This window comes from Leptopilina boulardi, unplaced genomic scaffold (assembly GCF_019393585.1).
Source record: "Leptopilina boulardi isolate dan_hultmark-lab unplaced genomic scaffold, ZJU_Lbou_2.1 LbouV2_51, whole genome shotgun sequence".
Taxonomy (NCBI): domain Eukaryota; kingdom Metazoa; phylum Arthropoda; class Insecta; order Hymenoptera; family Figitidae; genus Leptopilina; species Leptopilina boulardi.
Window position 1 is genome coordinate 526,913 of NW_026137996.1, and position 16,188 is coordinate 543,100.

A 16,188-nucleotide genomic window follows, 5' to 3' on the forward strand; every position below is an offset into this window, starting at 1 on the left:
ATCATCTTATTCCAGGATGATGCCGGCCTTGTTCTGAATTTTATTTCTAAATATTTCCATTCATTACCTTCAACAACAATATTCAAGATGCTCAAAGATCAATAAAATTGACTCATCCCCAACATTTTCAAAAAAAAAAAAAGTTTCATCATCAGACCCTTTGATTATTTTTTAAATCATTAAATTACACAAAAAACAATTAATCTTTTAGAAAAACATCAGATATTTACGAAGTTAATTGTAAAGATTTTTAACATTCAAAACATGAAAGTTCCGGTAGTAATTTTTTTATAACCCTACAGCAGTCATTCTATAGTCAGTGATTGATGAAACAATTCTTGTGTCGGTATGCTAATCACTTACATAATTAAAAAGAAATCAACTGATAAAACGCCTTCGTATAAGAGATAATGTCATATTCTTGTGTGAATTTTGCAGAAAAAAAAAATTTGCCATCATCCCTTGGAAATGGCTATATTACTATAGCAACAAACTGTTGCGTGTCTAAAGATTTTAACCTGGTGAAATGATATAAAAAAAATCGCCGGAAAATCAACACGGTTAACCACCCGGCAGCATGTTCATAGTGCGTGTTTCTGTTACTGATATGAATGTTCGTCGTCCAATCCGCGCTGGCCCCGGCTCCGGGGCAAAGGTTACTCGAGCCCGCAGTATACTACATCACTGGTCCATCGCCACACATCACTTCCAGTCTTCATCAACGTTCGCGTTAGTGACAACCAGTTTTCCCCCCGAAAGTCAAAAATCAAAAAAATCTTTCATCATCAAAATGAAAATGACAGAAGAAAAACAATAAACAAAATCAAAAATCTCTCATAGAGAAAGATAACAGAAATTGATATCACAAGAAAAAAGAAGAACAAAAATCAAAGATCAAAGATCTCATAAAAGAAGAGTGTAATTGCAATGAAATTTCCTTGATGAATAAATCATATTTCCTCTGGCATTAAATAAATTAGTTCAAATTAAGGTAGTAGTAGTAGCAATAGTCGGATGAGTGGATCAAATTGGAATTTAAACGATTGTGGTGGAGAAAAATTATCATCAACATTTGAACATAATTCGGTGACTTAATTCGTCGACCTGGCTGATCGTCGTTTTACAATAGGGCCTAGGAGAAAAAAATGCAGCGTTACCTGACGCTTGTGATTCTTCTCATTGGCCTGGCCTACATTGATGGTGGATGGCCAGCGATGAGTAATCCATTAAAAAATGTTTGGTCCACCTTTTATCCAGATTCAAATTCAGACGATAGTGAATGCTCCGGTTGTGCACAAAATAAAATTTCCATTATTGAATATGATCCAATTCTTACTGAATTAAGAGTTGAATATGTGAAGCAACAGATTCTCAAAAAATTGAGACTATCAAAGCCACCAGAAGTGTCGCTGTCCCTATCGACCTTGCCGAAGCCACTGATAAACGGACACGTGCTTGAACTACGACCTGGCGAGCCACTTGAACCAGAAAAACCGGCAGAGAGCTTTTATGGAAAAACTGATCAAGTTGTTGTCTTTCCAAATGAAGGTAATTTTGCTTCCCTTTTTCTAACAAATGATGAAAAAAAAATGATCATTTTCAACCCATAAAGTAATTGTTTTGAATCCCAATAAACGGCTTTTTATTTTCCACAAACAAAATGGCTTAAAAATCGATCAAAGAAATATATTTTTTTTTTACAAATGCATTTGATGAAAATAATTATAATTTAAAATAGAGAGAAAACTCATTCAATTAATAGCACAAGAAAATTTCTTTTGATTGTAAATGAAGAATTTCTTTTGATTTAAAGAAATTCGAGAAACGTATAGAACATCCGTGTGATGCAATTTTTTTATTTGATGAATAAATATATTTTCTGTTATTCTTCGCATTGATTAAAAAATTCATAAATATCAGAGACGTATTCGGAATAAAGTTTCGATGTAAAACATTGAAAAAAAACTCTTAATCTAAAAAATACAAATCAACTTCTTTTGTCTTATTTTTCTTAAAATAAAATCATCTACCATGAAGTAAAAACAAATAAGAAAAATATTTATTCTTCTGAGAAAATAATATAAAAATCAAAGGAAAAATTTTCCTCTTAATAAGAAATTTTATATATATATATATATATATATATATATATATATATGTAATAATGTCAAAATAAAAATTAATTATAATTACAAAAAACTTGCAATTTTTAAGAATGTATCTCTTAATTCAATACGCTTTAGAGAATACTTTCTGTGGATTCCTTAAAAAAAAAAAATTTCTGTGAAATCTCTTCTGGAAATTCCAGATATATACTAGAATTGCTTAACACTTAGATTCTCATATTCAAAGTGCGACGATATAAAATAATATATCTAAAGTATTAAGTTTTTTTTTCACCAATAAATATCACTTCTATAAATTCCTTTATATATTTAATCAAAGAATCGTAAAAATTATAATTTTCGAAATTTTCAACCAAATCATTTAATTTTGAATTAAATCTAAAGCAACAATTAATATTTGTCATCTTGGCTAATAGCGAGTCGAAGGTCGCAGAAAGTAATTATTATTAGACACGATGCTATCTATAATTCTAGAAACTTAATTTTAAAAAAAACCAACATCTAATAAATCTTCAATAAATATATAAAAAGTATAAACTTTAATAACGAACCTAATAACTTGTAGTTTACAAACAAAAATGTTTAATAAAACTATTATTGTTTATTGCATTATTAATTTATCGGCAAATAAATTTATTCAACTTGTAATATTATTTTAATTAATTCAAGTATTTCCTATCCTACTTTATATTTAAACGTAAAAAGTCATAATTTAAAACATTTCACTTTATTTTGAATTGTACCCAAAAAAAAAAACAAAATTTCAAGTATAAATAACTGATTTGAACGAATTTTAATATTCAAATATTTTAATACACGCAAAAAAAAAAATTATATTCAATAATGGAAGGTAACTACAAGTCTTAGACTTAAGTTTTGAATTACATGGTGAACAAACTCAAGTTTAGTGTGTAGAATACCACTAAACGGAATGAGTTTGAAACTCGATATACTACCATGTACATCATTAGACTTCAACAAGGCAACTAGATATTGTTGTTTCTCGAAAAAAAAATTACTTAAACTTCCAGTCAACAAAAGACCATGCCATTCAGCTATATGATATATTATTAATATCACTATAATACAAACGTTCCTATAATAAAAAAAATATATGTCCGCAATTTCTTATTAAAAATAAAAATTTCCATATCCTATCATTTTATTCTCAAAAACTAAAAAATTAGTCATTTTCGTTAAAAACATAAAAATAATTAAATTAATGGCTCATTTAATTTATAATAAAAATAAAATTATATTTTATAGTGCACTGGAAAAAAAAATTATTTCATTCAAATAATCAGTTACTTTCAGGGTGTCTAACAAGGATTGACAAAAAAATTGCCTGACAAAAATATGGTTACTGACATATTTAACAATAAATTAATTTCTAATAACAAATGGTAATAAAAACCATTCAAGATTTTTTAGATTAAAAAATTGTTAAATTCACCAAAAATTTTAATTTTTGTAGAAATTTACAGAAATTTCCCTGACTTTGAATGAAATTTTCTGAAATTCCCTGACATTTCCCTGACCAACAAAATTCCCTAACGTTTTCCTGACCGTTAGACACCCTGACTTTACTATATTATCAAATAAATATATTTACTTGTATTAAGTAATTATTATTTGAGTCAGTTAAATGGTATTTGTTTCAAATACAGAAATTATTGGTCCAAATAAAAATTATCTGTGTCAAGTAAATATTTATTTGATAATGATTATTTGAATCAAATAAAAAAATTTTTCAGTGTGGAGAATAAAAATTTATATTTTAATTTAAATAATAATTAAAATAATGACTAAAGTAAAATGTCGAGTCTAAAATTAGCCACCTCGTTTAAAAAAAAAAAAATAACAAAATTACTAATTTTGAATTATAAATAAAAATGAATTTAAAATAGACAAAATTAGAATTGTTTACTGATTTAAATTAGTGGCTTACACTATTTAACTATAATTTAGTTTACAAGATTCAGTTTCCTATATTTCAAATTTAAACCAATCTGTCAGATTAACCGACATTCTTTATAGTAAAGGTTAAACAAAATTAATTACAATATATGTTTACTAAATCAGAAACAATCGAGCGTGAAGTTCACAGATGGTTCGAGGTCATTCTCAGATTACAAAACGTCTCATATTGTACGTGGAAATCAAATGTACTTTAGAAATTGCATAAACTATATGAGAACTGACTTTAGCGCCACATTATATATATAAACAATATCTAAAATTGTCACATTTTCATCATATTTAAGATTGATAATTAAATTATTATTTAGTTTCTTTTTTTTTGGACCTTAATTTTATTTTAATTTATCTAATTCAATATTTCATTAAAATTTTTTGATTTAATAATATTTATAACGATATTTTAATGTTATATTTTACTAATTCCTAGTAACGCGGAAATTAGTTCATTAAGAACGCGAGACAAGTATTTCCACCTCTGAATATGAGAAATAATCTAAACTATATGTCTAGACGTATGTATATTCGAGAGAATTAATTATAGTTTTCATTTTATATAAATTTATAGCAATTTATAGAGAGAGAGAGAGAAAGAAAAAAATTGTGAAAACAATTTAGCAATATTTTCTTCTAATCTTTCAAAATAATAATAATAATAATTGATATAATGAATAATTTTCACTGCTTTGTAATGAATTATTCTTAATATTTCAGGTGAGGCAGACTCAATCAAATGTCGACACACATCAAATCATGTGACAGGGTTCAACCCAGCAGCTTGTTTTAGCTTTTATTTACCAAATGAAATGCAATTCGTCAGTGTCACGTCAGCTGAGCTATGGTTTTATAAAGAACAGGATGCTAACGACAACTTCAATCAAACTTTCGTTCTTTCTGAATTGGACCATTGGGATCATGGTGGTAGTTTCGAAAAAAACACCATAATGGCCATTTTGGAAACTAGTATTGAAGGTAAAATCCTTTGTTAAAAAAAAAAATTAAAATTAAAAATATTGCATCAAAGAATGAAAATTTCTTTTTGAAATTTGAATCAGAAGCAAAAACCTAGTAAATAATAATGAAACAATTTCTTGTGATAAACCATATAAATAATCGAGAAAAATTAGAAATTACAAAAAAAAAATTCAGAAAAATTATTCTCGTGTGAAAATGAAAAATTAATAACATCAAAATTCGATTCAAAGTAATTAGGAAATTTTTCTCTAAAATGAACAAGTTAGTTAATATATAATATAATATCAGAATTCGATTGAAAATGATTAAGAGATTTTTCTTTAGATGAACAAGTTAGTTGATCTCAAATGTAATGAATCATATACGGAACATAGTCCGCCGATAACGATGCACCCTATGAGAAATATATTCTACATGCTGTGTTGTTCGTTCTTTAAAAGTCGAATCTCTGTTTGCGCTGCTCTGGTTTCAATCTCACTAATGAATTGCCCTCAGTTGCGAATCGCAGCGAATGTCAGCTGTGATTTGTACGATTTACCTAATGAGATAGGCGTGTTTCTATTCAAACGCTCAAATCACATAAGCCTCTTTTCATCATTTCTCTCTCTCTCTCTCTCTCTCTCTCTCTCACTATATAGAATGTTACTTTATCCTTTTATCGAAACTTTCAACTATTTCGAATTTACCTTTTAGAGTAAAATTCAGTATTGCAAATTTTTTTTCTCTTTTAAACAAATATTCAATTATATAAATTAAAAACGTTTTTAAACAAAATTTCACTCACCATTGTCATTGACCAAAGTATTCTTTTCATAACGAAGAATCCTGCTTCTCTGCGATGATTCATAAATTTTCGTTTTCAATCTGTAAAACAATGAAAAATCTGTTAATAATAAAATCCCTGCAGTTTGAATTTTATTCTGTAAACAATAACTTTTTTTTTTTTTTTTAACATTCTCGGATATTTTTTATTCAAATTTCAAAAGCTTTTTTTTATGATAAAAAGAAAATTTAATTTGAATGAGGATTTAGACAAAAAAGATTTGCGAACCAAAATATTTGCTTTTATAACAATAGAGAGAATTAATTGTATAATATTTACACGAAACAAAAAATCTCTGTGTTCACAGTATCTATATTGTTCTTAAAAAAAAATTTTGTTTTTAAAATAGAGAACAAAAAATAATTCCAATACACAAGATAAAAAAAAAAAATTGTGAAAAAAGTAAATAAGTAAAAGTAAAAAATAAATAATTATTTACTATAATCTACGAGAATTTTCATGAAAAATAAAAAGAAAACTATTATAATTGAATGATAATGATTTTTTTTTCTCTCTCTCTTTTTTCAGAGGGCTGGGTGAAAACTGACCTCAGTTTCATAGTGAGGAAATGGGTGGAAAGAAAGCGGTTGAATCATGCGATTCAAATAGAATGTAGTACGTGCGAAATGGAGAGAAATGTAGCTCCCGTATCTATTGAACAGACTTTAAAACCCTTCCTCGTCATTCATACATCACCCCTACCGCAAAAAAATCGACCAAAAAGAAACACGAATTGTCTACCGGAAATGAAAGAATGTTGCCGAGATGAATTGTACATTAGTTTTGAAGATATTGGATGGAGTGATTGGATTCTTCATCCAAGTGGATATCACGCTTATTTTTGTCGTGGTTCCTGCTCATCAGCAGCATCCCTCACTGTCAGTGGAACACCTTACAACAATGTCATCAGAGTAAGTATTTACTCTCTATTTTTTTTATGATTTTCAATAAATTTTCAAATAAACAATTTTTTTTCAAAGAAAAAATTAATTAAAAATTAATTTTATTTTTAGAAATTGTTGACAAGGTTCAGCGTATTGCAGAGAAAAAACGAAATAGTCCCCTGTTGTTCGCCAACTCAACTATCGCCCATTCAATTATTATATATTGACTCAAATAAAACCATAACGCAAAAAACATTACCCAATATGGTAGTGGAGGCATGTGGATGTATGTAAATCATTAACGCGTTTAAATTATTATTTTATCAAAAAAAAAAAAAAAAAAAAAAAAAAAGTTCATAACGAATTAAATGAACGTAAAAAGTTCTCCCAGTTAATTAATGGGAATATGTCGATGAATAAACACAAAATCGTATCGAGTCGTCATATCGCACAAATTTCATTTTTTTTATTTTAAAGAAAAGAAGAAAAAAATTTTATCCTACCTATACAAAATAAAATATAACGAAACAATTTCATATATATTTCTACCAAGAAGAAAATAAAAGGTGCGAAATGATGCCTCAAACCGAAGCAGTATTTTCTTAGGAATTACTCAGTTCTTTATAATGTGTGCGTGAATATATACTCATTATTAATTTCTTATTTAATTTATGACCTGCGGCTCACAAAATCTGAGAATTCTCAAAAAAAAAAAATATTTATTTTATGAAACAAACACTAATTATATTGTTTATTAAAAATATATATATATTGTTTTCACCTGGAAACTTAAACGACGTATATATAAATACTTTGAATCAATTATATATTCAGTATTTCTTCTAATATATAACAATTATAAAATAATTATATCCCTCACAATTGTAGAGTACTAGATTCATTATTCAAAATAATTTTTTTGAAAAAATAAAAATTCTCAAAATAAAATTCTTCGAGAAGAATAAATTCTAAATTCTTACGAAGAATGAAAAGTAGACGTTAACGTCATATTAATTTTAACTTATTGATTATATTTACAATTTATTATGTGCTTGAATGAAGTATTGAGTGAAAAATATTTATATTAATTTGCTTTCATATGTGAAATATTAAATATTTTACAAAAAAAGACAAAAAAAATATATGTGTATTTTATTTCTTTGTGTGTACTTTTCATAAACAACAAAAAATCAGTGAAATGATTTTTTTTTTATTATTAATAGAGAAAATAGTAATTTATTAGGAAAGAATGTTTTCAGGAAATCAGAATGTTAGAACTGATATTAAAATAATGCATCATAAGCAAATTTCAGTTACAACGTTTTTTATAAGCTGATCAATTGACTCGTTTATAATATATATATATACGTTAATACTATAGTGTGTAGCAACCAGCCACAACATTTAATTTCAAAGTCCGATGATTATTTTAATTAAGCATGATATTGCCATGGAAAAATGTAAATAATGCATTAGCAACGATAAAAGTGTAATCGGAATGTATATGTAACCACATATAGCTTTATATTATGACCTTTAGTAGAAAGCTCCATATCGCAAGTCTCATAAAAAGTCATGTTAAAATGCAAATAATCATTAATTTTCTACTTAAAAGAATTTTGATTTACTTTTTTCAAAAAAAAAAAAAAATCGAATCTAAACCTATAAAGTATTTTTATTAACTAAATTCCAATGCAATTATTTTAAAAAAAAATTTATTTTAATTTTTAACTTTAATCATTTTTGAAATTAAAATTAAAAATGAACCTATTTTTAACCTATTAAAAGAAAACCTAAAGAGAAAAAAATATATAAAAATCGGCAGTCTAATTTCAATTATAACAGCACTTTGTGCTTAAAATAATCAATTTTTGAGGTTACGTGTAGAAGAAATAACTTTTTAAGAATAAAAATTTAAATATATTACCTGAATTGTCTTCTTTTGAAAAGTTTCCCTGACATGGCAATTTCAAATCACGACAAATATCGACAATTTCCAATAGAACTTTTTCTGATCTTATACATAAAGTTTTAAGCAGATGCGGGTCCAGAAACTTTTTTTCCCCTGAAAGTGTGTAAAAGAGTCTTTCAATTCAATCTTTACTTTTATTCACTCTTAATCACTTTTTCATAACTATATATATATATATATATATATATAAATTAGATTTACTTTCTTTACGAATTTATATTATTTTCCTTATAAAATTATAATTAAAACATTTGCAAAAGAAACTATTTCAAACTGTTTGAATACTGGTAAAATTTTATTGATTTTTAACCAATTTATTGCAACATGCAACGACTGCCGGGAAATTTATATATATATATATATATATATATATGCACTGAATATTAACAAATATTTAATAAGTTTTGCAATTTTGAAAAACAATCAAATTTTTCATCAATTTTCTAATTAATATTAATCATTATTATTATCAATCATGTTAAAAAATAATTAACTTCTCACTAAATACAAGAAACTTTGACAAAAATAGATTGTAGAAAAAACTTTGACATACCTTAACCCCACTTTTCGTAAATATGAATAAAAATGTGTGAATCAACAAACTATAACACAATCTAATATTCCAAAAGATTAAAAATCAGACAATTTAACTTTTAGCTACACAATTATACCATATTTAAACTATTTTTCTACAATTATCAACGATGAATCAAGGGAAAAATAATCAACTCCCGCTGAAATGATGGGTCTCGAACCGGAAATAAAGAAAGGTGCGTGCACTTTATATACGCATGCGCACAAAATTTGAAATTTTCAAACTGTAAAATTAGATTCACATTTTACAATAAATTTACCCATTAAATAGTTGATTTTTTTTAATAAACATTTAAACAACCTCAATAATTTATAATTAACTTATTAAAATTACCAATTAAATGAAAAACTGATTAATTTTTAACGACATGCAAAAAATTGTCATAAGTAGAAAAAATTTTGACATACCTAACCTCACTTGTTATAAATCAGCATAAAAGTGAGTTAATCAGTAGAATATAATATAGTCGAATATTTCAGAAAGTCACAAATTATTTAATTTATCTTTTGATTCCACTATTAAACAACGATCAAGGTATTTGTCTGCAAATATCAACAGAAAAAAAGTAATCAACTGCTGGAATGACCATCAAGAACCGGAAATGACGAACTGAACGAATTGTACCACTGCGCAGTAAGTCCGCACATGCGCATAACGATTGCGCGAAATTTGAAATTTTTAAATTGTAAAATTTCTATAAATTATTTATATTTTTACCCAAGTTCTCTATTCAACTACAAAAAATGAATTTTAATCGAAGAAATTAATCAATTCTAATGTAAATTACAATAAAATTCCCAAAATAAAAGAATTTTATCATCTAACCTAACTTTTAAGGAACTGAACAATAGATTTAAAAAACAGCATAAAAAGAGTATTAAAAGGACATTTTTCTTACCTACTGATTAACGAGTATGTAAATTACCAATAAATTCATTTTTTATACGAATTTTTCTTCGATTTTTGATAAACTATTCAATAAAATATAGAGCAAAAATAAATTTAAACATGCAACTTCAAACGCACAGGAACTTTGTGATATTATTAATGCGCAGGCGCGTCAATAAACCTTTTTTTGTCTGCTAAATCAATGATGTAAATAATAATAAATTTTAAATTGGAGCCAATCATTATTGTCAACTTGCCAATTATTCACATAATCAAAATTCTTTATATAAGTTTCTACCAAATAACGTATTTCGTTAAATCAATATAAAAATTTATAGAATATAAAAATATTTTAATGAGAGTGCAAAGAATTTTATAACCTCAATTATGCTCTCTGAGGTTGATGTTTTTGTTAGTAATTACACCCTAATTGATCCAGAAGTTTATCAACTCTGGGTCGATGGTTATCCATGTGAGTATAATTATTTCTATTTAAAATCATTTATTTGTACATACCTTACTTGAGTTAATTTTTGTTTTTCCAAATATTCTTTTGTAGTTTATATTATAAACATTGTTTTAATTTCACTCTTTTTTTTTGTAACATATTTTTTCTATATTTTTCTAATTCCTAGAATATATGAGAACACGTCTCATTAAAGAAATTGTTTTAATGTGTTAACAGCCAGCGATGCCGTTAACATTTTACAACAGCGAGGAGTATGTCAACAAACAAATGCTCCAATTGAACTACTTGCTTCAGACGTGTTAGATCATTATCGCACTTATTCACTTTTAGAAAGATTACTTCAAGCACCTACAAAACTAGCAAGTGAACAACTTGCTTTTCAAATTGAACCTCAAACTAGTCAAATGCTTGTTGAAATGTAAGACAAAATTAACTTTCTTTTCACTGGAATATTTAAAAAAATTTTATTTTAAAAAAAACCTTTTCTAAATTTTATTTTATTTTTAATTTTCTTTTCATTAATTTATTTAATCTCTTGAAATATTGTAAAATTTAATTTTCAATCAAAGTTTTTATAAATTCTTTGTTTATTTTTCAGGTATTATGAATTTAACGACAGTGTTATAAGAGAACTTTTAGGAAAGAAATTAACGTCTAAAAGTAGAAAAGAAATGGATGAAGTTGCCGAAAAAACGGGAATTTCGCTAAAAAGTTGTCGTAGACAGTACGATAATGTAAAACGTGTCTTTAAAGCAGTTGAAGATATGTCAGGATCTCTAGTTGCAAATATTAAACAACATTTTCTACTTCCTGATGAGCTTGCAAAGTGAGCAGCAATTCTTTCTTAATTTTTTTATGACGCCCCCCCCCCCCCTATAATTTTCCATATATTAAAATTTTTCAAATGATGATAAATAAGAATTTTCAATTTTAATATAGACGATATGCAGTTGTGGTCTTTATCGCGTGTCTTCGATTTGAAATGAATAAACGTAAACTTCAATTTCTCACATTTGCCGATATTTATCATTGTGCCTACAGTATGATGTCTTCGTGGACCTATCGATTTACTGGTTCGGAATATTTCGATACTGATTTAGACAGAGAATTTCTTTTGGAATTGCCCGAATGTCGAGTATTGTTAGAAAATGAAAAACACCATAAACAGTAAGTTTCATCATTTGATAAAAGAAAGAAAATAAGTTAACAATTTTTTTTTTTTTTTAGTTTAGTGTGTATCAAATTAAAGCCAATTCTCCTGGAACGTTCTTATCAAGAATTAGAGACAAATTTTCGTTCCTATTCGAGAGCAATTCTTGGCATTGGATGTAATTTACATCGATCAAGAGAATTACGATTTTTCTTTTTGGAATTAATTGAACGATGCGTAGAGCCATGGCGACAAGTTAATTGGACACATTCAGATCTAAGGAATTTTTTATCAGCTTACACGCAATGTGCACTTGACATGGATGTTTTGAGGTAAAACAAAATTTAAATACTAGTAAAAAAAATTTTGTTTTTACAAAAAGAACAAAAAAAAAAAAAAGAAGTATCTAAATTATTTTACAGAGAGAGTGAACTTCGAGATGCATTCGATCGTTTTATGAAAGTCGTCAGTTGTTGTTTATTACGGATGTATCATGCCTGACTATCGTTATCTGAAGAAATGCAGAATGAATTAAAATAACATTGGACAACAATTTTTGTCATATGTTACAATTTTATTAATTTTCTGTAATAATAAATAATTTACGAACAAATGCAAACACAAAATAAGTGTCGCATTACAATGCCAATTCTTCATAAAACTGATTCTTTGACACAGTCAAATGAAATGTCTAGTCGTTTTCTTCCTTAATAATTGAAAAATGTTCAACTTGAGATTTTCTTTTGGCAAGAATTTTCCTAATCGAGAGATAGAGAGAGAGAGTGAGACAATGTAAAATTGAAATAAATAACTTATTACAATTTACACCTGACATTCTTTTCCTTTTCGTAATGAAACCTCTTTTTGAAAAATATTGATAATTTCATATAGAAATCATGAATTTTTCGTGAAATGTTCTACAAAACAATAACAGGAAATAATTTTTAACATTTAAGTTACATCTCACGGAAAATAGATGATTTTTTCATAAACTCCAAAAAAAAATAGCGATGGCAGTGATTTTGAATACTTTCTTTTTGAAATTCCTTTTCAAGGCAAAAACTCTTAAATAATCCAAAAAAAGAACGTTGAACTTATAAACCAATATTGGAAGAAATATGATAAACTATCTAGATATATTTTTCAAATTGTAACTAATTTATGTCCACTTTGTACTAACTTTCAATAAATAGAAAGCATATAATATATGACGGGAGGAAAGATTGGACGATTCGAAAAGAAAAACAGGAAAGGAGCTGAGGAAATGTATCTAAATTTTGCGCACAATTTACTACTTAGCTACTCCGAGAACTTTCTTGACTGTAAATACTACATCATCCTTTCGACAAATTGATACCTCTTCCAATGAACTAGCATATGCCATAGGAACATCAACACCCGTTACTCGAATTACTGGTGCGTCCAGATGATAGAACGCCTCACCTAAAAATTCATATATTATGAACTTCTGCCACAATAAGAAAACAAATTATTCTATTTCCAATCTTGTGAAAACTATTTTTTTCAATATTAATTTATTTTTCATTTCTCATAAATTTTTCGAAATTGTTTACTTGTGAATTATAATTTTCAATCAACTTTTTTTCTAATTTATTATGCGCCGTAATTTTCGTAAAAAAAAATTATTTACATTATTTTAATTATTACGAATTGTGTATTTCCAAATTATATATTCATAATTTGGAATATTAGAAATTGTAAATTTTGAGCATTTTCAAATTTTTCTTGAAAATTTAATTTATTCCTAATTTTGAATTTTTCTTCATTCTCATTTCTTTCGGATTCTCAGTCTTTTTTTTTAACATTAAAGCTATTGAAATATTATTTTCATTATTCCGAATTTTCATTAGCCGAAATAAAAATTGTTTCCCTAATCTAAAATTTTTTTTTTTTTTTGCTATTTCATCTAATAAAATTTCAGAAAAAAATATCATTTATAGATAAGAAAATTAAAACATAAAATAGAATGAATAAATTTTGTTAAAAATTACTTACTTTCCATAATTCGAGCTGAAATTTCAGCACCAATACCACAATGAGGCCATCCATGTTCAACTGTGATGCAATGATTCGTTTTGGCTACAGATTTTACTATTGTATTGATATCTAATGGCCTAAGTGAACGAAGATTAATCATTTCAGCTTCAATTCCTTGTCCAGCGAGTTCTTCACATGCCTGAAGTGCCGTTTCACAAGCCTTGGAATGTGCAACGAGTGTAATGTGTTTTCCTGGACGTTCAATTTTTGCCTTTCCAATAGGGACTAGAAAATCTTTGGACATTGCTTCATCAGACATATTAAATTTATAACCATACATAAGTTCATTCTCGAGTACAACAACTGGATCCGGATCGCGTATAGCCGATTTTAAAAGTCCCTTAGCATCTTCACATGAATAAGGTGAAACGACTTTTAATCCTGGACAATGACTGTACCATGCACCAAAACATTGTGAATGTTGTGCACCAACACCAGCTGATGCGCCATTTGGTCCACGAAATACAATTGGTACATTTATCAGACCCGCGGACATATATAATGTTTTTGCCGCTGAATTTATAACGTGATCAATTGCTTGCATTGAGAAATTGAAGGTCATAAATTCGCAAATTGGCCGTAGTCCTGCCTGTAAAGATATTTGATTTTTATTTTTAATTACAAATTTTCTTTTAAAAATTTACAATTAAAATAAATTAAAGAATTTAACTTTTTTTATAATTATGTATTTTATTATTTCTTGAAATGTTTTACCATTGCAGCACCGACTGCGAGACCTGCGAATCCGGATTCAGTTATTGGAGTGTCATAAATACGTGCGTCACCATATTTTTTCCAAAGACCCCTGGAAATTTTGTAAGCTCCATCGTAAAGAGCTACCTCTTCTCCAAGAAGAAATACTCGATCGTCTCGTGCAATTTCCTCGTCCATTGCTGCATTTAATCCTTCTCGAACTGTTAACTAGCAAAAAAAAAATTCATTTTTTTTTTTAACTTTAATTTATTCAAATACAACATTTTAATATTGTAAATAAAAAATAATTTTAAAAACTATTAATTCTAATAGTATTTAAACTATCCTGGTTTATATTTATTATATAGCAGCAATGGAAATAACTTGTTTTAAAATATTGTTTCCAAACAATCGGATATTTAACTTAACAATCGAACAATCAATATAATTTTGTCAATAAAGAATTTCTGACATGTTTTATTGTTACGACATACTAGTATAATGTCCTTGATATTAAAATTAACAATTCACAATCAACAATGTATGTAAATTATCTATAAAATTTGTTAAAAAACAAATGTATTGACCTTCTACGTCCTTCAAAAAGTTATTTTGAAATTTTTCATTTTCTATCAATTTAAAATTACAAAATATATTAATAAGCAATAATAAAATCATTTACTTTATTAGATAATATAATCAACAAGAAAATCTTCCTTATCTAACAGACGTCAAACGTAAAACGAAATATTAAGCAAAATGAGGTTATGTTCAAATCACAAAATACATATTCAAGACTTTCTATTTGATTAATTATAAATTTTATAAACACAATCTTTATTTTCTAGTTAAATCACTTAATTATATTATAAAAATGGCTAATTATAATAAAATACTGTTTATTTATAAAGAAAAATAAAAAAAAAAACTTACTGTCTGTGCACCTGCACATTTTGATGTTGAGAATGTTCGTCGAGCAAGAGTCCTAATTGTTGACTGTAAAATAAAAAGAAAATCAATTAATAAAATCATGATAAATTGAGATTTTGAAGATTATTATTACTCTTATCTGATTATAAATGATATAATGAAAAATAGTAGTACCGTCAGCATGGTTGTGTGATTGTTGATATGCACGTTTTAGGAAAAATCGAATAAAATAGAAATGTCAAGTATTTAATTAAATAAAAACACGCGAGATTTTGATCTTGTATTTATGTTTCCAGGGTCTTTGGTTGAAGAACTTCTTTTTGGCAACTAAAAAAATGTAATAACGGAGCCAAGGACATTGACGGACACTTGACGTAAACGACGTATAAACTACTTGTCTATAAAGTTCCGATAATCGTCGATGAGGGCGCTGTCGGCCATTTTAATTTAAATGGTAAACCGCCAGACGTCAAAACCGTCAAAACTTTCAAACAAAATTGAAAATATTACAAATTTATTAATTTATTTAATGACAACGACTGTTTTATTACTCATGTGAATATAAATTCAATTTGTGGGAAATAACTAATTATGTCAGCAAAGGAAAATTTGTTTCCAACTTGTGAAAAAATTATACTATAAATCAAT

At 26.8% G+C, this 16,188-nt stretch overlaps 3 protein-coding genes across 3 annotated transcripts; 2 read left to right on the plus strand and 1 right to left on the minus strand.

Moving 5' to 3' along the window:
- The first annotated feature begins 685 nt into the window (after positions 1–685).
- LOC127289950 (growth/differentiation factor 8) lies at positions 686–7,610 on the plus strand. Its single transcript, XM_051318283.1, has 4 exons — positions 686–1,548; positions 4,818–5,075; positions 6,430–6,812; positions 6,915–7,610. The coding sequence occupies exons 1-4, from the start codon at positions 1,146–1,148 to the stop codon at positions 7,077–7,079; spliced, it is 1,209 nt and encodes a 402-aa protein (XP_051174240.1). The 5' UTR covers positions 686–1,145; the 3' UTR covers positions 7,080–7,610.
- Positions 7,611–10,415: 2,805 nt separating this feature from the next.
- LOC127289951 (acidic fibroblast growth factor intracellular-binding protein) lies at positions 10,416–12,684 on the plus strand. Its single transcript, XM_051318284.1, has 6 exons — positions 10,416–10,712; positions 10,926–11,127; positions 11,308–11,535; positions 11,649–11,876; positions 11,937–12,191; positions 12,282–12,684. Exons 1-6 carry the CDS (start codon positions 10,628–10,630, stop codon positions 12,358–12,360), a joined length of 1,077 nt encoding a protein of 358 aa, XP_051174241.1. The 5' UTR covers positions 10,416–10,627; the 3' UTR covers positions 12,361–12,684.
- Positions 12,413–15,923, minus strand: LOC127289952 (pyruvate dehydrogenase E1 component subunit beta, mitochondrial). Its single transcript, XM_051318285.1, has 5 exons — positions 15,715–15,923; positions 15,544–15,606; positions 14,632–14,838; positions 13,876–14,506; positions 12,413–13,302 (listed from the first exon to the last, which is right to left on the minus strand). Exons 1-5 carry the CDS (start codon positions 15,721–15,723, stop codon positions 13,151–13,153), a joined length of 1,062 nt encoding a protein of 353 aa, XP_051174242.1. The 5' UTR covers positions 15,724–15,923; the 3' UTR covers positions 12,413–13,150.
- Between the last annotated feature and the right edge of the window lie 265 nt (positions 15,924–16,188).